Consider the following 24108-nt stretch of genomic DNA (forward strand, 5'->3'; position numbering starts at 1 on the left):
TATTGGGGGGCACCAACAGACATTGCCGCACAGGCCGCCAGCAGTGTTAAGGCCGGCCCTGACCCCTCCTGGGGTCGGTATCACTTCTGGGCCCTCTACCTCTGCTGGGATCTGGAGTGCTGATGCGGTGAACACCATTGCTCGGACTGCATATTTGCTGCAATCTTTTGCACTTATGGGTCTATAGTGCTGCTGGGATCTGTCATGCTGCTGGGGTCTGCACTGCTGCTGAGGTCTACATTGTTGCTGATGTCTACATTGCTGCTGAGCTCTTTACCGCTGCTGGGTTCTGTAGCACTTCTGGGATATGTAGTGCTGCTGGGATCTGTAGTGCTGCTGGGATCTGTAGTGCTGCTGGGATCTGTAGTGCTGCTGGGATCTGTAGTGCTGCTGGGATCTGCACTGCTGCTGAGGTCTGCACTGCTGCTCAGGTCTACATTGTTGATAAGCTCTTTACCGCTGCTGGGATCTGTAGCACTTCTGGGTTCTGTAGGCCTCCTGGGTTCTGTAGGGCTGCTGGGATCTGTAATGCTGCTATCTGTACTGCTGCTGAGGTTTGCACCATTGCTGGGCATGCACCGTTGCTACCGTCTACAGTACTTCTAAGTTCTCTAGTGCTGCTGGGATCTGAGGTGCTGCTTGGCTTTTCACCACTACTGAAACCTGCACTGATTCTGTGGTCTTTTACACTGCTCGGGGCCTACAGTGCTTGTGGGGTTTGGAGCACTGCAGGGTCCTGGAGCACTTCTAGGATCTGCATAGCTGTTTGGGTCTGCACAACTGCTGATGTCTGCACCATTGCTGGGCCTGCACCGTTGCTGCAGTCTGTAGCACTTCTGGGTTCTGTAGCGCTGCTAGCATCTAAGGTGCCGCTGGTATCTGTAGTGCCGCTGGTATCTGTAGTGCTGCTGGGATCTGTAGTGCTGCTGGGATCTGTAGTGCTGCTGGGATCTGTAGTGCTGCTGGGACCTGTAGTGCTGCTGGGACCTGTAGTGCTGCTGGGACCTGTAGTGCTGCTGGGACCTGTAGTGCTGCTGGGACCTGTAGTGCTGCTGGGACCTGTAGTGCTGCTGGGACCTGTAGTGCTGCTGGGACCTGTAGTGCTGCTGGGACCTGTAGTGCTGCTGGGACCTGTAGTGCTGCTGGGACCTGTAGTGCTGCTGGGACCTGTAGTGCTGCTGGGACCTGTAGTGCTGCTGGGACCTGTAGTGCTGCTGGGACCTGTAGTGCTGCTGGGACCTGTAGTGCTGCTGGGACCTGTAGTGCTGCTGGGACCTGCACTGATGCTGGGACCTGCACTGATGCTGGGACCTGCACTGATGCTGGGACCTGCACTGATGCTGGGACCTGCACTGATGCTGGGACCTGCACTGATGCTGGGACCTTCACTGATGCTGGGATCTGCACTGCTGCTGAGATCTGCACCGCTGCTGGGGTCTTAAGAACTGCTCGAGGACTACAGTGCTTGTGGAGTTTGAAGCACCTCAGGGTCCTGGAGCACTTCAGGGATCTTCATGGCAGTTGGAGTCTGCACTACTGCTGATGCCTGCTCTGCTGCTGGTGTCTGTAGCGTTCTTGGACATTACACTGCTGCTGGGGTCTGTGGAGTGTAGACAATATGACTATACCTCAGCTTCCTTCTCCCTGGGCGTTATGATGTCCAGACTATCGCAGATCTTGACTCCGCCCTTCTGTATTTGGTCACCTAATGCGTTCTCCTCTTGAGTAGGCCCTGCCTGTTCCTTACAGGACTGCAGCAGACGCCGGTCTCCTACCTGTCGTGGCGCTAGTGTGTACTATGGGATCGACGGCCACATGTGGGAGACGTGTCTCTCTGCTACCTTTTTTAGCGTTGGTTGTATCTGAGGCCTCAACCCTGACACTGCAACTCTCGAGGCCCATCTCTCTTTTCACGAGTGTAGGCCTCTGCGTCACGGGCCGACCCCAACCTCGACCAGTTTAGCTCGCGGCCTATGTCTATGTGTTGGGCCGGAGACAATGACCTGCCCGATCATCCCTCGCTGCCTGTAGTTTTCAATAGGCCTCTCCCCGCTCAAGGCCTAGTATCACATTCGGGGTCTCGCCCCTAGGTGTCCGATGTAGGCCCCTCTCGTCTCAACTTGCGGTTGACTCACCTCCCGGTGGGAGACCTTCCCAGCTCCTGTTTGGGTCTCGCTTTCAGTTTTCGGGGACCCAATGTGGAGAAGGGGTTGGAGCCCAAGTCTGGCATGTGACACATGTCACGACATATGCCACAGCATGTCACATTTTTTTGGATATGTTGTTTCAGGAATAACTGTGTTAGAACCCCCCAGAAGTGGTACTGGGTTATTTTAAAGATATTTAAAAAATACAAAAACATACATACATTTTTGTTTGGAGGGTCTTGAACCCTTGCCCTCACACATGATTACTGTTTGTACTTACCACTACACCACTTAATACCTTAGCCAAATCCTGTGGCTAAACATTTTACGAGACTGGGCACAACACAGACTGTCTTCTATGTCTATGTCGTTTTGCTTTCACATGCCACAAATCTACACTTGATTTTCCTTATTTATAAATTAATAGACACTCTTTTCTTCCACTCTCAGACTTGCCCCATGCATTTCTCTTTCTTACCTAACCATTCCGAAAGTCTCATTCCACAAACTAAGGGATTTCCTAAATAACAAGCCTTGCCCCCCCTTCCACATGCCAGCATGTCACAAATATCTGACATGCCCTGGCTTCACTAAAAATGCCACAGATCTCACAGACACTGCTAGGGGTGGTTTACAATAGGGCATCTTTCATTTGGGTAAAATAGAAGAAAAATAGAAAATTTTTATAAAAATCGAATATTCCTAGCTGGTGTTTGAACCCTTGTCAAAAAGCACGGAGAGCACCAGTTTACCACCACTGGACCATCTTTTCTACACAAAAAGTTAGTGTCTAAAGCTTTTGTGTTATTGAAAATGGGTGCTGTCCTCCTTATATGTCCATGTCATTTTGCTTTCACATGCCACAAATCTACACTTGATTTTCGTTATTTATAAACAAATAGTCATTCTTTTCTTCCACTCTCAGACTTGCCCCATGCATTTTTCTTTCTTACCTAACCATTCCCAATGTCTCATTCCACAAATTAAGGGATTTCCTTAATAGCAAGCCTTGCCCCCCCTTCCACATGCCACAGCATGTCACACATTTCTGACATGCACTGACTTAACTAAAGAGGCCACCAATCTCACAGACACTGCTAGGAGTGACTTACATAGGGACATCTTTCATTTGGGTAAAATAGAGCAAAATGAAAAAGATTATAAAAACTTAATTTCCCAGCTGGAGTTTGAACCCTTCTCAAAAAGCACTCATGTTCATTATGAGCTACCGCTTTACTATCTATTGGATTGTGAGGTTTATGTGGCCCAAAGCCATTTTATCAGGAAGGGACTGTGCCCACCTCACTTTTCTGTCTATGCCATTTTGTTTTTACATGCCACAAATTCTATGTCATGACCCGGAGGCTCTGTTTATGCTTCTCATAGTTTTACTACATTACTACATTACCCATGTTTTCCTGTACCTCCCATGTCACATGCTCTAATTATACATGAGCTACCCATATAACTGTAGAAGTCACCATTTTGTTTCCTCTTTCTTTGCTGCTTCACAGCCAGATAAGTGCAGTATCATTATTTATGCTTGTACTGACGTAATTATAGATATCTCGTATCTATTGCTTAGAATGTTTCTTTTCTATATGCTTGTAATGCCATAGTTGTAGGTATTTCATACCTCTATTTGCTGTTAATAACATGCTTTCTATGGGTTGCGGTTCTATGAGCGCAGGACTGGTAAGTTGATCGATAACCTACTGCATGCACTACAGCGCTAGGATTCCGCCTTCGTTTTCTGAACACTTACAGCAGTCGGACTCCGACTCTGCTTGCTGTCTCAGTGGAGCGGGGAGCAGACAGCGCACATCTCGCTGATGTGCACAGTCCTCTTTTACTTGTAAAGAAGGACCACACAATGCGCATGTGCAGAAATTGAACGCGACGCTCAGGGATATTGATCAGAGCATTTGCGGACTTTTCCTACAAGTAACAGGACTTGGCTCTGTAATGGTGCCAGAGGTGAATTCTCCCCCTACGCCCTGTCTCACAAGTATGTGTACGCCCTGTCTCACAAGTATGTGCTGGGTTGTATACATTTGCATAGGCTTTGTCTCGAGTGGGTTTTTTGGTCCCGGCATCTCCCTCCACATTTAAATTAAGGCATAATCCTTGGCCTTACAGGGTTAGTTCCACTCCCTCCTTACTATCTCAACTCCCAGTAAATTGAGTGTGCATGCAGAGAGAATGGCACAATGGGAGCCCTATAAGGTGGAGGCAGACAACTATAATGAAGAAGGTGTTGACCAGTTAGAGCGAGGTTTGGTGGATGCACTGGACTGCAGTGTACAGCAATCTGTGAATAAGGCCCTAGTACAGGCGGAAGGTCCCTTCACAGGGCAGCTGTGTGAGTTTGCATGCCATTAAGGCTGGCAACCCCAACTTACTCCGGCCAACAATGAGGTGGGCCCATCAAAAAAGGGCAAAGTCAAGAGTAAATCATAGCCAGAGGTACAGGGAGAGGCTTTTGCAAAGCTGAGGCGCAAGAGAGAGACTGAACACAATTCAATTCAAAACAAGCTTTATTCGATTTTAAAATAAAATCATAAAAGCATTTATACATCCATATGTACATAAAAAAACTCTTAAAAGTATCATAACGTTAATCAGTACAGTACAAAAATAGCTTGTTTGATCATTAAAAAGACCTTTTACATAAAACATTCATTAAAATTAGCTCAAAACAGGCATTTCATTAAAGAGCGTCATCAGTCCAGGGTAGAATAGTAGCTTAATACATGGATTTTCTCAAGTTTATGTCAGATTTTAAAAAGCATGAAACAGCGTAAACTACATGGTTATCTTCTAGCTGTAGCATTTTCATGTATGCTGATCTGCATTTACGAATCCCCCAACGTTTAAGGAGAGATATCAAAAATTGTTTCCTAGGGCTCGTATAAAACTTGCAGAAAAACATGATATGAATGTTTGATTGAGGTGAGGTACTATCACAAGGGCATATAAGTTTGGTGTTAGACCAATCATTGCAAGTAGGTAAGGTGACCATGCGAAAAAAAGACCCCAAACGTAAGCGAGTCAGCAACATTCTGGGGTAGGGAATCTGTACCAGGACTAGGTAAGGTTGAAGTCCCTCCTTCGGTGTAATTTCCTGGTAACTAAGCACTGTGCTTTTGGATTTTTCGCTATTCCATCTGATGGTATCTAAATGGATGGTCATCATCTTTTTCAGTGCTATTCTGGGTATCCCTTCTAATGTACTAGGGTTATAAAAAAACTCAGGATGACCTATTTCAGTAAGTAGAGTTCTCACATAGGATAACCATTTGATGTTGCTTACCCCGTCTAGTGCTAGACAGTCTTTAATAAGATCTCTGTTCAGTTTGGCTTCCTGCGTGGCCCATACCTTATGCCAAAGCAAGATAGGGGACATCTTAATGATATCGCTAATATAGGTGACTCCCACCTCAATATGTGACATGTATGTAGATGCTGTTTTTGGCAATCCCAATAGATGACAAATGAATTGATTTTCACAGCTCTGTAGGGAATGATCTTTCTCAATGCCCCATAGCCCTGCGCCATAAGTGGCTGTAGATACGCACTTTGCTCTGTAAACCTGAATTAATTCCTTAACTGGTTTACCACCAATTTTATCAGAGAAGGAGCGCAAAGCACCTATAGTTCGACTATAGGCCAGTTTCCGGGCTGCTATAGCAGCCTGCCAGCGGCCCCGCCTGTCGAACAAAATTCCCAGGTAGCAGACATTATCTATTGTTGCTATTTTTTGATTGTCCAGGAATATGGTGCAGGGGGCCCTATTAATCTTTGGTGCGCAGGGCATGGTGTAAGTTTTTGAGATATTCACTCTTAGGTCTCTGTCCCTCATGTAGCTTGTGAACTTATCTACAGCACGCTGTAAGCCAATTCTGGTCCTGGACATTATAGCCGCATCATCGGCATATAATAAAATAGGCACCGGGGAACCATTAACAGTAGGGTAATCGTTAGGTGAAGTTGACAAGTGCTGGCCAATGGAGTTAATATATAATGTGAATAACAATGGTGCCAATATGCAACCTTGTCTGACCCCTCTGGAAATAGGAAATGTGTCTGAACATTCCCCCTGTTGACCGTACCTCACTCTGGCCCCTGCATCTTTATAAAGTTCTTTGATGAAAGTGATGATGCGGGCGTCAATACCAATATCCCCCAGTGTTGTCCAAAGAAAACCATGATCAACACAGTCAAACGCGGAACTGAGATCAATAATCACCCTCCCTGCCCATCTCAACAGCGGAATGACACACACCCCACCCATCCCCCCAACCCCCCAGTGCTATAGTTAGTCAAACACCCAACTGGTCCCTCCACACCCCTCACTCACTGACGAAGATCGTCCCCTTTCCCACATCACACATACCCCCACCCTCCCTTCCACCCACTCCACACCTCCTACGAGTCTCGCTGAACCCACAACGGCCCGGAGCATATCTCCCCCCCTCCGTAGCAGATGTCTCTCCCACCCTATCTCCCCCCCCATTCTCACTCCTCACTTCCCCACCCTCCCAACCAGACACACAGAGCTCACCACCCCTCGCTCCTTAACATCCCCCCCTCTCTATTCCCCCATACTCAGCCCCCACTACCTTCCTGCCACCCCTATTGTCTTCAGTCTTCACTCATCCCACAACTCACCGGCGTCGCCTCCCATCGACGTCCCCGCCCTTACGTCCCAGCCTACCCCTTCCTCACCCACACCCCTCGCCCACATTCTCTCTCATCCATCGAATACCACCCCACTCACTATTACCGCAGAACACTCCACGGACACTTGCATACCCCACCCCCCTGTCCCCAGCTCGCTTTCCAGCTCCCTACTCAACAACCCTCCCACGGCCCTCATCTCCAACGCTAGCCCCAAACCACAGCTCGACCTGATTTAACAACCCTCCTACAAGTCAAAGACGAGCTCCACACTATCAAAGAACTTCTCCACACACACCCCAGACAACACCGACCTACAACCAACACCTCCGTATCCAACAAAGGCCACACCTTCCCCACAGGCCCTCGCATTCAGCACGCTCCAGGGGTGAGACGGGTGGGCTCACACTCTCCGCGTTGGCCCACTATCCCCGACCGCAACAACATACACCGCCCCCGTCGCGCTCATAACTCCCTGTCGGATCATGACTTAGACACCCTCCTCCGCTCATTTGGCCCTGGCCCGGTAAAACACACATCGTCCTCACAACTCCCCATACCCACAATTCTCACAAATCCCATTAGGCATCCAACTCTAAGCAGCAGAAGCTCCATCCCCAACAATCTCAGAAAAATCCCCCTCGCTCTAGAACACTCGACCACCCTTCTCACCCCCAGACTTAAATGCATCCTACTCAACTGCAGATCGGCCCAGAGGCACTCCTCCAACATTGCAGATCTCGTCACATCTATGGATCTTGACCTAACCATTTTGACTGAAACGTGGTTAACTGAAGCCTCTGCACCTATCATGGACATACTAGTTCCCCCCAATTACCACATCATTAGACTCGACAGGACCAGCAAGACGGGCGGGGGAATAGCATGCATTTTCAGGAGCAACCTCTCCGTTGCTAAAATCACTTCCCCCTCCCTCACGTCTTGTGAACTCTTCTGTCTTGATATCTCCAGCGAGGGCAAACCAGTATGTGCTCTACATCTCATCTATCACCCGCCTGGGGACAACCTCATCTTCACCCAACAACTCATGGACACGATCTCATCCAACGCTGGTCGGCAGATCACGCAAATCTACCTGGGTGACTTCAATCTCCACTGGAACGATCAGAAAGACGCAGTGGTGAATAGTCTCAAAACTTTCCTTGACGCGCTTAACCTCACCCAAATATGCAACAGCCCAACACACGACAAAGGCTCCATACTTGATCTCATCATCGCCAACGAAGACTCCACCCAACCAGGGGCAATCCAACCTTGTGATAGGTCAGACCACCACATTATCACCTTCTTCATCAATGAAAAAGTCAAACCTATCACAGCTCAACCCACCAAATCTAAGATCTGGAAAAGGGACATGAAGAATCTTAACCCCAACTCCCTGCCTCCCCTCCTCACCAATCGCCTCCTTCCCCCTCCTGGCACCTCTGATGTTCAATCACTGACTGACCACTACCTCGACTCTATGAATTCAATAATCAATGAAGCCGCCCCACTGCAACTAAAGAGTCTCCACCAAGATCTCGAACCCTTGGTATGACGGCAGACTCAATGAAGACAGGCGTGCTATGCGAATGGCAGAGCGCACATGGAGATCTGACCCCTCATCACGGCATCGCAAAACACTTAAGAACAAGAGAAATGCCTACTTTAGGAAAATCAAGCGTGCGAAATCTGACTTCTTCAGCCTTCAGCTGGACCAAGCAAAAAACAGACCAAGAAAGCTGTTCGAACTAGTCAAAACTCAAACCAAGACACAACCCTTACTATCAAACGACACAACAAACGACATCCCACACTGTGAAGACTTTTCTGCTTTCTTTAAGCTAAAGACCGACAACATAAGGGGTGACCTCCTTAATGATGTAAGTCGATACCCGAGCCTCATCAAAAGGCCCGACACCCAACCTAAAAATAACGCTTCCTGGTCGTCTTTCGACACCTACTCTGAAGAAGCAATACACAAACTGCTCGGCACCTTGAAGCCCTCTAATCACCTCACAGACCCCCTACCTGCTAATGCTGTAAGAGACTTCACCCCCGTTCTCCTCCCACTCTGGACTAAAATCATTAACAGCTCCCTTCAGCAAGGTCTCATCCCAGACTCCCTCAAAGTGGGGCAAGTCACGCCCATACTCAAGAAACCTACAGCTGACCCGGCTGACTTAAACAATTACCGCCCTATCGCCAATATTCCCACTCTGGCCAAGCTGCTGGAAAAATGTGTGCAACTCCAACTAACAAAACACATTGACCAGTTCGAACTCCTCGACCCTCATCAATCAGGCTTCCGAGCGAAACACAGCACGGAAACGGCCATGACACACATAATTGATGACGCCCTCCAAATCCTTGATCGCAACGACTCCTGCCTCCTCATCCTCTTGGACCTCTCCTCAGCATTCGACACGGTCAAACATGAGAATCTATTAGAGCTCCTAAATACCAGAATGGGCTTATCTGGGACTGTGCTCAAATGGTTCACTTCCTTCCTACACAACCGATCTCAGAAGTTCAAGATCAACAACGTGCTGTCCTCACCTGTGCCAGTAGATTTAGGCGTCCCACAAGGATCTTCCCTCTCACCCACGCTGTTCAACCTCATCATGGAACCACTCGCTACCTTGCTCCAAGCATCCAATGTACACTTCCATATGTATGCTGATGACACTCCACTTTACCTAAAGGTACAATCCCCAGATGATATCAACCTTCTGAACGGCACACTTAGAAACACCCAATCGGGGTTAGCCGACAATCACCTCAAACTAAATGCGCTGAAAACTGAGTTCCTCCTGATATCACCCCCTGCGAAAATTACCACCACCCAAATATGGCTCAATCACCTAACAGCACTCAATGTCAGACCCACCATTGTGGACTCTGCGAAATCCTTAGGTATCACACTTGACGCAAAGCTCAATATGCAATAGCACATTAGCAAAGCAACGAAAGGAGCTAACTTCCAAATCAACACTCTGAGGAAACTCAAACCCTTCCTTCCAGCCAAAGATTTCCTAACTACTGTACAAGCCCTAGTCATCCCCCGCATAGACTATGGAATTGTGGCCCTCAGCGGACTCCCTCTAGCAACAACCGCACCCCTAAAAGCCTCCTTGAATGCTGCCGCGAGACTCATTTCTGGCTCAAGGAAACACTCTCACATAACCCCTGACTTGAAATCCCTGAAATGGCTTCCCTTTGAAGCCAGAATACAGCTGAAAATTGCTGTTATGACACACTCAGCCATACACCACAAGGCACCCAACTACCTCACTCAAAAGTTGTCTATATCAGGAGGCTCGAGATCCAATAGAAGTACAAAAAGTCTGCTCCTGAAACCTCGCAGATTCCGTAAGGAAAAAACATACAAACGCTCCTTCTCAGGAATGGCACCCAGGATCTGGAATGCACTCCCTCCTGAAACGAGGCTTATCTCCTCCACTGCACTCTTCAAGAAAGAAGTGAAAGCCATCCTTATGGCCAAGTTCACCTGATCCTTACTGTTGTTGTTCAGAGACTTTGCACCGTTTCGGTAACGTTGGATACTTAATGGTCCAATAACTTTATATTCATGACCTCCTGACCTCCTTTGCAGTTGGATCAAAGACTCTGCACCGTCTTATAGTAATGTCTATTTTGAGTGTTTATTGGTATCTTCTGATCTCTATTGTAGTTGGATCAGAGTCTCTGCACCGCCTTATTTTATTGTCTATTTGAGTGTTTACTGTTATCTCATGATCTCTATTGTAGCTAGATCAGACTCTGCACCGTCTTATATTATTGTCTATTTGAGTGTTTACTGTTATCTCATGATCTCTATTGAAGCTAGATCAGACTCTGCACCGTCTTATATTATTGTCTATTTGAGTGTTTACTGTTATCTCATGATCTCTATTGTAGCTAGATCAAAGACTCTGCACCGCCTTATTTTACTGTCTATCTGAGTGCCTATTGGTATCTTATCAGCACATGACTGTTATCCTATTATGCTACCGTTTACTATACTGTACCCAATTATTATGTCTAGTCACCCTCCTGTTGCCCACTCCCCCCCTGTGAAGCGCTCTGATATCTGTAAAGATCTTGTTCGCGCTATATAAAACTTTGAATAAATAAATAAAAGTTATAAAAAGTGTTCCGTGTTTGGCCTGGGTGTATGTAGAGATGAGAAGGGACAGATTTAAGCATTGTTCTATCGTCCCTATTCCCTTTCTAAACCCATATTGGAGGTTTGATACCACTTGATGATTTTCCTCCCAAAGTTGAATTCTTTTTAAAATTATTCTTCCAGCCACCTTCATCAGACCATCTAACAGGGATATTGGCCTATAACAGGATGGATCATCTCTATTACCTTTTTTAAAAATAGGGACCACGATTGCATCTGGCCAGGTGGAGATGAACCCACACTGATTTCCCATGTTTAAAACGTTTGTAAGCAACGGGGCCCAAAGATCAGGTTCAGCTTTGTAGACGTCCACCGAGGTACAATCCGGCCCAGGCGCTTTACCAGATGCGCTTTCCCTGATAGCATCATATACTTCCTGGCAGGTGAATAATATATCTATGGGAAATGGGTTAGAGTGAGAGTGAACACCATAATTATTAAGGGTTGCCCTTGATGTAGATGAACACACCCCGGGAATAGGTAGACCTACACCAGGGGTAGGGTGGTTATACAGTTGCTTGAAATGGTTTACCCAGGTGTCACCAGTTATGGCTACATCCATAGTGTTCTCATTATTATTCGACTTATACGAGGATTTAACCACCTTCCAAAAGCCAGAACTATTTCTCTGTCTGGATGCCTCCATTAGGGACTCCCAAGCCTCACTTTTCAGTTTTGATTTCCTGTCTTTAATAGCTAATTTATATAACCTCCTAGTCTGGCGAATGTGATCTAAATGTTTAGGTATTAGGCGCAAGGCCCTTTTTAGCTCTTTCAGAGCAATAGTACATTTGCTATCGAACCACCCTGGGGATTTTTTAGTGTTCCCTTTTGATACTCGGACCAAAAGGTTTTTAATTGTGTATTGAATATTGGAAAAGGCAGCCATTACCTCCTTTGGGTTATTATTTTCTTCGAGGCACACGGAAATATCAGCTGCACACGATGAAGCAAGGTTTTGAAGACTGAACACCATTATAGTGCAAACCCACAGCGAGAGTCCTCTCACTCTCACAGCATGCAGAGGCCCTAGACTCAGACTGCTCTTTTTAGTGAAGCCAGTGCATGTCCGACATTTGTGGCATGCTGTGGCATGTGGAAGGGGGGGCAAGGCTTGCTATTAAGGAAATCCCTTAGTTTGTGAATGAGACTTTGGGAATGGTTAGGTAAGAAAGAGAAATGCATAGGGCAAGTCTGAGAGTGGAAGAAAAGAATGACTATTTGTTTATAAATAAGGAAAATCAAGTGTAGATTTGTGGCATGGGAAAGCAAAACGACATGGACATAGAAGTAGGACAGCACGGTTTTTCAATTACACTAAGACTTTGGACAAAAAGCTTCTGTGCAGAACAGATGGTCTAGAGGAAATTAACAGTGCCTCTCAGTGACAAGGGTTTAAACCCCAGCAAGGAAAATTCGATTTTTATAATTTTTTCTGTTTTTCTTCTATTTTATCCAAATGAAAGATACCCCATTGTAAATCACCCCTAGCAGTGTCCGTGAGATCTGTGGCCTTTTTAGTGAAGCCAGGGCATGTCAAACATTTGTGACATGCTGTGGCATGTGGAATGGGGGGCAAGGCTTGCTATTAAGGAAATCCCTTAATTTGGAAACGAGACTTTGGGAATGGTTAGGTAAGAACGAGAAATGCATGGGGCAAGTCTGAGAGTGGAAGAAACGAGTGGAAATTGGTTTATAAATAAGAAAATCAAGTGTAGATTTGCGGCATGTGAAAGCAAAACGACATGGAGATAGTAGAAGGACAGCACCCTTTTTTAATGATACAAAAGCTGTGGACACAATGTTTCTGTGTAGAACAGATGGTCCAGTAGTAACTAACAGGGGCTCTCAGTGCTTTTTGACAAGGGTTCAAACCCCAGCTAGGAAAATTCGATTTTTATAATATTTTCTATTTTTCTTCTATTTTACCCAAATGAAAGATGCCCTATTGTAAATTACCCCTAGCAGTGTCTGTGAGATTTGTGGCCTTTTTAGTGAAGCCAGGGCATGTCAGACATTTGTGGCTGTGGCATGTGGCGGGGGCAAGGCTTGCCATTAAAGGAATCCCTTATTTTTAGAAATGAGACTTGGTGAATGGTTGTGTAAGAAAATAAAATGCATGGGGCAAGTCCCAGAGTGTAAGAAAAGAAGGGCTATTTATTTATAAAGCATGAAAATTAAGTGTGGATTTGTAGAATGTAAAAGCAAAACAGAATCTAAACAGAAGAAGGACCAGCACTCTGTCTATGATAAAAAGCTTTGCACCCCATGATAACATAATAAAACTGATGGTACAGGAGTTAATAACAGGTACTTGCATACTTTTTGACAAGGGTTTAAACCCCCACCCTTTTTATATTGTTTTCTATATTGTTTTTCTTAATTTTTTTTAGCCGAGAGAAAGGTCGTCCTTTGGAAATCACCAACAGGCATTATCTGCAGTTAATCATGAAAGAGCATGTCAGAAATCTATGACATGCTGTGGCACATGTCAAATAAGCTGTGGCATATGCCACATGACAGAGTGACACGTGTCACATGCCAGGAATGGGCACCAACCCTTACTGCCAATGTGGCTCTGGGGAGTCTCGCGCAGGCCACAACCCCGGCTGGTTTAATCTGGTGCCAGTGTCCCTGCGCTGAATCGGGGGTAGCGGCCTGCGCGGTTCCTCTGCTGTGGCTGCCGAATCCAGTCGGCCTCTCCTCTCCTCCCCTCGGCCTGATCTCGCGTTCGGGGTCCCGCCCCTGTCCTTCTAATGTAGGCTTCCCCGGTCCCGACCTGGATCAGACTCCACTCTTGGTGGCGAGACTCACTGGCTCCTGTTTGGGTCTCTCTCCCGGCTCCCGGGGTCTCGACATGGCACCAGGGAGTTTCCGGCGGCTTAGTCTCTTGGAGGACGGTTCTCATTAATTGTCACCAAGTGTGCTGCCTTCTTTCTATGTTATGGCCTAGGCATGGCGGTCCGCGTTGCCAGCGGGGATGTATTGCCGACTTCTCTGTTTGGCGCTGGGACTCTGTGCCTGGAGCCAGTACCCAGCGATCGCAGTGCTCTCCCTCGCCTCAGGCTGCCTCTGCTTCATTCAACGTCAGGCCCGTCACCGCCACACCCTCACGCTCAAGCTGATCTCGCTTGCTTCGATCAGCTGGATCATGCGGTTTTGCTCCTCTCCGTAGCCCTGAGTGTCACCTCAGCCTCTCAATCTTCGGATCCGATCGAGGCAAGGTTTAAACAAGGTCCAGAGGAGGTTTTCGGCACGGTTGAGACGGAGCGGAGGAGAGATGCGTCTCACTCTACGCCATCTTGGCCACCTCCCCCCCCCCATAAATAGATTTAGACTAGTTTATGATTATTAATGAGGAATTGACTAAGGGATGGGGAGCAGTTGGAGTTTGGGATTGAAGTATTGGTTAGGGCAGAGGTCTTCAAACTGTTTTGCTCTGAGCCCCCCCTTAGCAAAATCTTTTGAAGTGAGGCCCCCCTCCAAAACTAAATTGCAAAGATTTGGATAGAAGGAGGAGGGATGATCGAAGATGGCAGCGTTCATGAGATCATTTTTGGGGTGCTCGTCTGCAGTTTGTAATCCACACTAGATGTAAGCTTATGAAAAAGCAACAGCATCAAACAAGAACAGAATTGACCAAAAACACTACTGCCCATAATTGCCGTGCTGTGGGGCCTAATGTACTCCACCTGCTGCACTAATGATGGTGGGGTACTGAGAAGCAGGCTATCTCCTCTTCTTTCACTCCTTCCCCACCATGTGTGACCATCATTTCAATCTTCAAACAAGGCTGGTTTGTTTCTGGACGAAAATGAGCTGCTGCACACTGCTCCCCCACCCATTTTTTAGGGTCCAAGGGCGCCATTTGCCCTAATGCTCTGAAGGAAAATAAACCCCCATGCCCACTTAGTATTGCAAAACATTCCTAATTATGATTGAGTGGGCCCCTGTGTAAAAATGTTACTGTGCCTGTTTCACTAATTATAGGTACTGCCTTACTGATGCCTCTTATGTTTACTAACATGGGCTCCCATCTCACACCATCCCTCTCCCTCCCATGTCTCATCATCCATCTCCCTCTCTGATGCCCAAATCAAGGTGCCTCCTCTGCTTAATTTTCCCCTCCCTTGGGCCATTATTTTACGGCTCAAAGAAACACCGGCCCAGCAAGTACTCCCTGCAACTGCAGCACCAATGACACCCACAGCTCTCTGAAGCAGGCCATCTTCTTTGCCTAATAAACAGGGCTTTTACTTTTTGGCCAGATGCCCAACGCAGGCTTTCTGCTTCCTTGCGTGATAAAAACAATGAAAAAAGCACATTTGGCTCCCTCTGCCCCCCCCTGTTGCTTAGGCCCTGTTCCGTGCGTGCACAACAATGGTGACTTGGACCCTAATGCTAACAAGGAACATGCACCCATGTTCTTTTTCATAGGAAGACTGCCATGACTGGTGTCTGGTGCCCACTCACAGATGGTGTGGAGGGCTCCCGTGCTAAGAAACATGTAATCGAGAACTAAAGAAGAAACAAGCCTTCTCACCAAGGTGCCTGCTACCTGAAAGAAATGTGTCCAACAGTTAACCACCCCATTTAAAGGCTGCTTTGGAGTCAGTGTAGCTTTTAATGCAGTCACTCAGCTTAGTGGTGGCAAATATTTATTCTGAGATGTAATATGTGTGTCTGTTAAAAGGAGTGCACTCTTTAAATGGACACCTATTAAAATATTTTCACTAGATATAATCTGAATGCTTATTGCTAAACGATGTATTCTTAAAGCACTTATTTTATATAGTGTAATACAAATTTTAAATAATGGCTTTCACAGTGCTTTGTCCCAATTTGGGACCTCATAGCACTGTAAACAAGTCACTATTCCTCACAACACCAACCAGGATTTAATTCTGTAGTACTCATTAGTTTCATGTTTCATTTTCTTGTTTTCAAAGTGTTCGGTGTTTGTGATCAGTTATTGAACACAATCAATATATAACATTTGTAGGTGTTACTTTTGTATATTACTGTACGGTCTTGCAGTAATTGTTGTACTGTATCTAGCCTCAGCTTTAAGCCACTTTTCAACTAGACCATGTCTGCTTGTCCACATGTACCCAGAAAGCCAATACCAGTACTCCCAGCTAGCATCATAGGCGTAACAAAACTTGAGGGGTCCCCTCTGCAAACTACAAGCAGCCCCCCCCCCCCCCCAATGCTCCGGACCCAGTCCGGAGCTCTCAGGCCAGGGGCCTGCCAAGTGCCGGAGGGGGACCTCGAAGCTCGGCCCCCCCGCACCGACAAGGTTGCAGGGGCTTGTTTACGTCACTGGTACTCACAGCTTTGCTAGTTCTTGACTGTCCTTGCATTTGATACGATTAAATAAAAAGTCTGACAGCCAGACACATATTTGTAATTAACCTTCTACATATACAGCACTCTTACACATACATGCATGCACACACACAAGCACCTCCCCTCGCACACAGTAAATAATACTTACAATTATGTAGCTTTCTCTGAGACACGCATAAGCAGGCACAGATTTTAAATAACCCTGCTACATACATAGCTCTTTCATACACACCAACACCTGCAAACACAATGAAACAGAACCAGAATACATAACTTTCAACAGTAAAGTGCAAGTAAAATTCGAAGAAAAAAACAGACACTTCCTTCACTGGAATACAGAGGAGAACAATCCAAACCTTAAAAGAGGAATTAATAATTCCTTAGCACAGTTTGAAAGATTTTATCAATGGGTAGGCACAAAGGAGGAAAAAACACTCTCATATGGGAGCAATCAGATTTTTAAATACTGGTCCTAGAACCTGTGAGAAAAGCAATCTTCCATCATGTAATTCAATTGCTTTCGATGTTTACCTTAGAGCGTCATGCAGTCAATTTAAAAATGCTGCGCCAAAGCAACTAAAGCTTTCCAGGCATATACTAAGCATGTCCTAATTAATGATGTGCCCCTCAAGTAAGATGAAAACTCTGCAATGCTCCATCTTTGCCTCTATTTTACCGGAAACCGCCCTCTTCGTAAAACAGAAAACAACAATAACTCTTCACCACTTTGAAATCTAACCCTGTAAGGCAGAGGTCTTCAAACTGTGGGGCGCTTCATTTACATGTAATTGCAGGCCCATTTGCGCCCCCCTGGGAACACATCCACGCCCCCCCCCAGGGGGGCGCGCCCCACAGTTTGAAGACCTCTGGGTTAGGGGAAGGGCAATTGCCTTTTTAGTTAATTAGATTTCAGAACCTTCCACATAAAATATCTTTATAGTTGTAAACCCTGATGTAGATCCAAATTTGTGTATTTTCCATATATGTTTATTACAGTTTTAATTTCCTATATTTGTCTTCTAGAGTGGAGATGGGCCCGCCGCTTTGCAGGTAACTACAGATTGTCCTTTTTTTTGGTTTCCTCACTTAATTATCTTTCGTTTCTTCTTATGTGTGTGTTTTCATGAGTTGAATCTATGCGTCTCTCTGTGTATTCATTTGATATAATTCAATTATTAACATTGAACAGTATGTCGGAGGGTCTCTGCTGTTAGTTAGATGGCCTCATTTTTACTTGCTTTGGTAATATTCATGCTTTGGCAGTACAGAACATCAGAGCACACAGCAGATCTTTGGGAGAGAACAGACAGTGAGCACTGTAGGGGTCTGTAACTCTGCTGTTGTGGTCTGTGCCATTGCTGGGTTTTTCATTGCTTCTAGGATCTGCACCTCTGCTTGGATTTGTACCTCTGTTGTGGTTTGTATTCTACTGTGGTCTTTGCCACTCCTGGTGTCTGCATGGCTTCTATTGTCTGCACTGCTGCTTGGATCTGCCGATTTGCTGGTGCTTGTCTGCTGCTTGGATCTGCAACTTTGCTGGGATATGCACCCTTGCTTGGATCTACACCTCTGTTGCTGTCTGTATACTGCTGTGGTCTGTGCCACTGCTAGGATCTTCAACGCTTCTGGGATCTGCAGCATGGCTGGGATTGTGATCGGTAGTGCTGCTTGGGCCTATGCCACTGCTGGGGTCTTCTCTGCCGTTGGCAAATGCCCCACTGCTGGAGTCCGCAGCACTGCTGGGTCCTGCACTGCAGCTGCAGTCTGTGCCCTTCTTGCTAGAGTCTGCACTGCTGCTGGGATATATAGCATTGCCTTGGTCTGCACCTCTGCTGAGGTCTCCACCGCTGATGGTGTCTGTAGCACTTCTGGGTTCCGTATTGCTGCCGGGATGTGTATTGCTGCTGGCAGGGCTGGCTTTAGTGTTGGTGGCCTGTGTGACCATCTTTTCCATCCTCCTTCTTCACAGATTCCCTCACTACCACCCTCCACGGGTGCTCCTCATCTCATCTTAGCCCCTCTCTCACATTTACTTTGTTATGGCTTTACACATCCCAATGTAGACTGTCAGAGCACCTTACATCACCAAAATATTATACACAGACAATGAGTCATACAAGTGTGTAAATCCATGTACAGGAAATATTACTTCAGACAATCAGGACTACAAGGTGTAGGAGTCACCTGTCATCCATCCTGGTAGGCATTGTTTGTTTTAAGTGCTTCGCCTGGAGAAACAAGGGGGCACACTTACTAAGTTTTCACAATGCGCAGTAACCAGGGTTGCTGTGCTGCACTGCATGAAAAAGACCGAGCACAACAACACCAAATCTACTAAGATCTAGTGCTGTTGTTCTCTCCTTCAGTGCTGGCATACTTCAGGAGGCCTTGCCCCAGCACACACACCCTTGCACAATAGGGTATGTGTGTGTGTGTGATGTCAATTCATAGGTTTTAGACTGGAAGGATACCTCTCCAGTACAAACCAGTGTGTACAGAACACATGCAAAGTTGGAAAGGTTTGAAGAAAATAAACTTTAGTCCTTCCTCGAGTAGGGGTAATTTTTTAATGCAAAACCCCTTTCTATGAAAGTTAGTAGATAAGGATTAGTGTCCATCTACCACCATTGGACACATCCTTAACATAAAGTACACATAGTGCCACTTTGCGTTACTTTCAGGCCACCATCCAACACTATTCAGGATTCGCGCTGGAAAGTAAGACCCAAAACAGCACTTTGCACCAGGTGTGCAACCCTTTTTTTAATGCAAACCAGGCGCAAAGTGTTAGTAAATCTGCCCTTAAACTCAATATTTAACATTTAACACAATCAGTGGAGGTGTCATGTTTATTAAATTGTATTACTACTCAATGAAACCGTTTCTGGCAACTTTAGGACAACAAAACATTGAGGGAGGCAACAATAGGATTCTAAACCTATGAGTTTTTAGTTTGTATGCAGCTCACTGTGCTATAGCAGAAGGATTGAAACTGATGAACTCCAACTAACTAAAGGATCTCTGTGACCAAAGTAATAAACCAAAGAGTTATCTATATACAATAGTAATCTTCATGTTACACATTGAACTTTGCGGCAGGAACATTAACCCTATATGCTACTTTATCACAAGTCAAAAGTATGACTAGACAAATGGTTTCCACCACGTGCATTAACAGGGTCACCCCATTCAAAAGTGCCATGCACACAAAAATCTCCGCACGCTGCCCTTTTCCTCGCTGCCAGTCTACAAAGAGCGTTCACTTCAGCTTGGTGTGTGGTGCTGTGGCACCGGTTGCCCTGCCCTGCAGCAAACACTGTCTGCTGGGATCTACAGCACTGCTGAACCCTGCACCACTGCTGGGGTCTGCACCAGTGCTGAGCTCTGCATTGCTGCTGAGCTCTTTACCGCTGCCAGGGGCGGCTCTAGGGCGGTGCGATTGGGTCCACCGCACCGGGCGCTGACTTGGGGTCGGAGTGTCATTTTCCCAAGTATATTATCATTTTAAAGGCACTTACTGACGCGTTCCTGGCCTCCAGCCATTTTCAGGCATCAATAAAAATGTAAATGCAGTGATTATTCGTCTTCCTAGAAAGAGATCAAGGTTTGTCTAGGGGAGGTTTTGGCTCGTCCTAATGTAGCGCAGAGGTTAAAATGCCTGCTGCTAAGAACGTGTACCATGCAGATAACAAAGTGCATATAATGTAAATAGCTCAGTGGGTTTCTGCTTCTGTAAGAGAGCTCCTTCTGTTACTTCTCGTTAATAAGTCAAAATTCTAATATAGAACATTGAGCTATTAACTGTTATCAAAGAGCTGCATGCAAACTGATAGGTGTATGTTAAAGCTATATGTTTTTTTGTCCAGTCTTTCATTATCCTAATCTTGCCAAAAGGTTTAATTTGGTTAGAAAACATTTCTTATTATTAAAGAGAACCCCTAACAATGTTATGTTTTACATTCTAAATTTGCGCTTTACCAGAATAAGGGCTCCTAAACTATATTGCCTACCAGTATCGATGACATGTCACTCCCACACTACACCTTGTGCTTCTGTCTGATGTAAAATATCCTATACACTTATTTATACACATATGATTGCCTCTGTGCAATGTGTGTCTGATGTAAAGTCATCTGACACCTTAAACTGGTATGAGTGGTGCTATAAAACTAAATGAATCTCAGAGACAGTGGTCATGGAGACTTGAGGGGCACTGTTAAAGGTTGCTAGTGTGGGAATCCGTGGCAGAGGTGGCCATTGGGGGACACCAAAAGACATTGTCGCACAGGCCGCCAGCAGTGTTAAGGCTGGCCCTGACCCCAACTGGGGTCTGTATCACTTCTGGGCCCTGTGCTGCTGCTGGGATCTGGAGTGCTGATGTGGTGTGCACCATTGCTGGGACTGCATAATTGCTGCAGTCTTTTGCACTTATGGGTCTATAGTGCTGCTGGGATATGAGATGCTGCTGGGATCTGTAGTGCTGCGGGGATCTGCACTGCTGCTGATGTCTACATTGTTGCTGAGCTATTTACTGCTGATGGGTTCTGTAGCACTTCTGGGTTCTGTAGTGCTTCTGGGATCTGCACTGCTGCTTAGGTCTACATTGTTGCTGAGCTGTTTACCGCTGCTGGGTTATGTAGCACTTCTGGATTCTGTAGAACTGCTGGGATCTGTAGTGCTGCTAGGATCTCCACTGCTGGTGAGGTCTACATTGTTGCTGAGCTCTTTACCGCTGCTGAGTTCTGTAGCACTGAAGAACCGGGTTATTTAGAACCCAGCAGTGCCAGGGGACACACCCGAAGTCTCCGGACACCTGTCTCAGAGTCTACAGAAAACGCGCAATCTTCTTGGTGACGTCAAAGAACAGATTTATTGGCTGCAACCAGTAACAGAGGTCCACGAAGTACAATGATGTATATTCGTAGGAGACTGCTCAATCTTACAAAGCCAGCCATCTCTTTTATACAAATTATTATGCTTCAGGCAAACATTCCTTATTTACAGTTGACCAATCCCGTGTGTACACGACAAGAAGCATTGCATGACAAACCCACATTTTTATTGTCCAGCCCACCATCAATTACCCGGGCAAGGCCCAACACTTCTCATCAGATAATCGGACGGACCCCTAATAAAAACGGGCACCTCCTCATCGTAAAGCAGGTCATAAAGAAAGGAACAGAGACAGTTGTGAGTAAGATTAGACATAGTTGTGTGCAATAAAGGGTTTATGGCATGCTGTGCCTTGATCCTCAATCTCGACCAGCGACCGTGAAAGGAACTGGCCTAACAAGTCCGGCCTCGGGCAACGGAGTCAGCTTGCCCAGGTCACACAGAAGTCAGCTAAAGTTGTACGTGTCCCAAGACTTGTTTTGCCTTAGTCATCGGCCTATGTGAGGGCAACCACAAAATGGCTGCCATGCACAAAATGGAACCCGAGGGTTCGAACGGAATCTCTGATTTCGTGGTGATCTCGTCGCTCGAACATGACAAACACTCGTACATCTTACACTCGCCATTTTCGGTCCGCTGATACCAAAATCGTCATGATACGACGAGAATTCTGAAACGGGTTCAGAATTCACGGAACCTCAGACCCTCCTTTTGCCCTTACATAGGCAATAACCTAAACTCATGCTAATCTGAGTCCAGGTCTATATTCATAAACTCACTGAGATGTTGCTGTAGCATCATCCTATTACTTAGCTCGTCTCTCGATACAGGTTTCCTTGCACACGATGTAGCACAGAGGCCACATATAGTAGGAGCACACTGTATACAAAGACAGAACAGGAAAAGAATGGCTAAGATCATCCTAATGACCATTAGAATCTTCCATCCCCAGGCGGATAACAGCTCCCAAAACCATCCCATCAACGACCAATCTCCTTTATCCACGTGTATAGATTCGGAGATCTTATGCAGTTTGGAAATGGCCTGGTACACTGTCGGAGCATTGTCTGGAATGAAAATACAGCAACTTGATTGGATCACTTTACATACCCCACCTCGATCTGCAAGTATGACGTCTAACGCAACCCTGTTCTGAAGAGTTATAAGACGATCCGACTGGAGCTCAGCAGTCCGGTTACTAAGGGCACCGGCAGTTTCAACTACGGTGGACTCCACCACTCTCGTCAATTGCCGTATGTTCCTGCTGTTAACCATAGGTCCTCAAAACGGCAGAAAACCCTTCAGAAAATCTCCTAATTCTTGTCCTGTAGTATCTTCCTTACTGAAGACACCTCTAACAACTCTTGTCTTGTGGTAATCTGCCGCAGCTGTATAGGTGGGAGGCAACAGGAACGATGCAAACATGTGCCCGAGAAATCAGGGGGCAACCACGTGTATGCTCTATCGTAGCAGATGAAATAGGTACCCTTAGCTGCTAAGAACGAAGGGGAAGTCTGGGACGCAAAGACATGTCTCATTGCAGATACTCTTCCCTAGCTGAGCTCTGGGATTCTTGCCATTACCCTGCAGACAGTAGTGACCTTGATGGGGTACAACCAAAATCGGGGAGGATCTTTTCGCTCGCTGGTTCTCACTCAGACTAACTCCATATCCGGTTACGTTCCATCCAATATACGCCAGTGTCTCATCTCTCTGGATAGTCTCATAGGAAGTAGTTCCTCTAATTATATCTACTATACCCTTAACTAGAGCACTACTCTTTGGATTATCTTTTACAGAACGTAGGGGATGGATTACACGAGCATAGATGAACATCGTTCTGTATGCCCACACAGAACCATTGTGGCTGAATGGCAGGGCTAGATAAGGAATACCTTTATCAGTAGTATGAGGCATAAGACCACACACCCAACAGTTAGTTGTGTTCACTACTAATTGGTGTTGGTGCAGAAGCGAACGAAGGAGTTATTGACGAACTCTAATCTTCTAACGGATTCATCTTCAGGCAGAGGGTGAAAAGAATGTGAGGAAACAGTAGAAGAAGGCATAGGCTGTGCAGTGGGTAAAAACGTCACTCGAAAAGAGAATAAAACATATCCTATTAAAAACATCATTACGCTAAACAACATAAAAAGGCATAATATCAGGAAACGTTTTCTTATCATTGTACACATTTTGGCTCTGAAATTCATCTCTTTGGCAGGTCTCTCCATCTCGAAAAACTCCATTCTCTAACCTTGCTGCTCGCGGAGGTAGGGTGTTCCGTGTTAAGGAATGCGCCTGTCAGTCCGAGGGAAACGCCCAAGGACCAACCAGAACCGTCGACCTTGTGTCTTCGGCTTGCACTCCAAAGACTTGACGCCGCGACCCTACAGCTGAACCCGGATGGTGGTTCGAAAAACAAAAATCAAAATAGTTTCTCAGATGAGAGAGCTGCACTTTAAAAAAAATAGCAAAGGAAATCATTTTATTAGTCCTAAGACTCTCGGTCGTAAATTATAACGGCCCTTCCCGGGCAGTGTCTGATCACAGAACAAGAGTTCAGGTTCGGTAGTGTCCAATCGAACTGACGGTGGCACAGCTTCTTGCAGAAGATCGTCGCTTTCACGCTCAGAACTTGTCCCCATTAAACGTGCATCGCTACACGGCAGAAAACGAGGCACAGTCTCCGTCTCAGAGTCAGCAATACCCTCCTGGACCCACCGGTCGTACGGCAGAGGCAAAGGGACCCTCTTACAGTGTACGCCGTGGATCCAGTTCTTCTTTCCTTGCACTCGTACTGCGGATCTCGTTGATAACGGGACTAAATAGGGGCCGATCCAACGGGGC

General features: G+C 46.2%; 1 protein-coding gene across 1 annotated transcript in view; it reads left to right on the plus strand.

The window, feature by feature from the left end:
- Nucleotides 1–24108, plus strand: part of LOC144756161 (E3 ubiquitin-protein ligase TRIM39-like) — a 388718-nt gene that overhangs the window by 215402 nt on the left and 149208 nt on the right. Inside the window, exon 7 of the mRNA XM_078645740.1 lies at nt 17389–17415. Within this exon, the coding sequence (XP_078501866.1) occupies nt 17389–17415 (27 nt within the window). The remainder of the gene's footprint in view (nt 1–17388; nt 17416–24108) is intronic.

Source organism: Lissotriton helveticus, chromosome 5_1 (genome assembly GCF_964261635.1).
Source record: "Lissotriton helveticus chromosome 5_1, aLisHel1.1, whole genome shotgun sequence".
Taxonomy (NCBI): domain Eukaryota; kingdom Metazoa; phylum Chordata; class Amphibia; order Caudata; family Salamandridae; genus Lissotriton; species Lissotriton helveticus.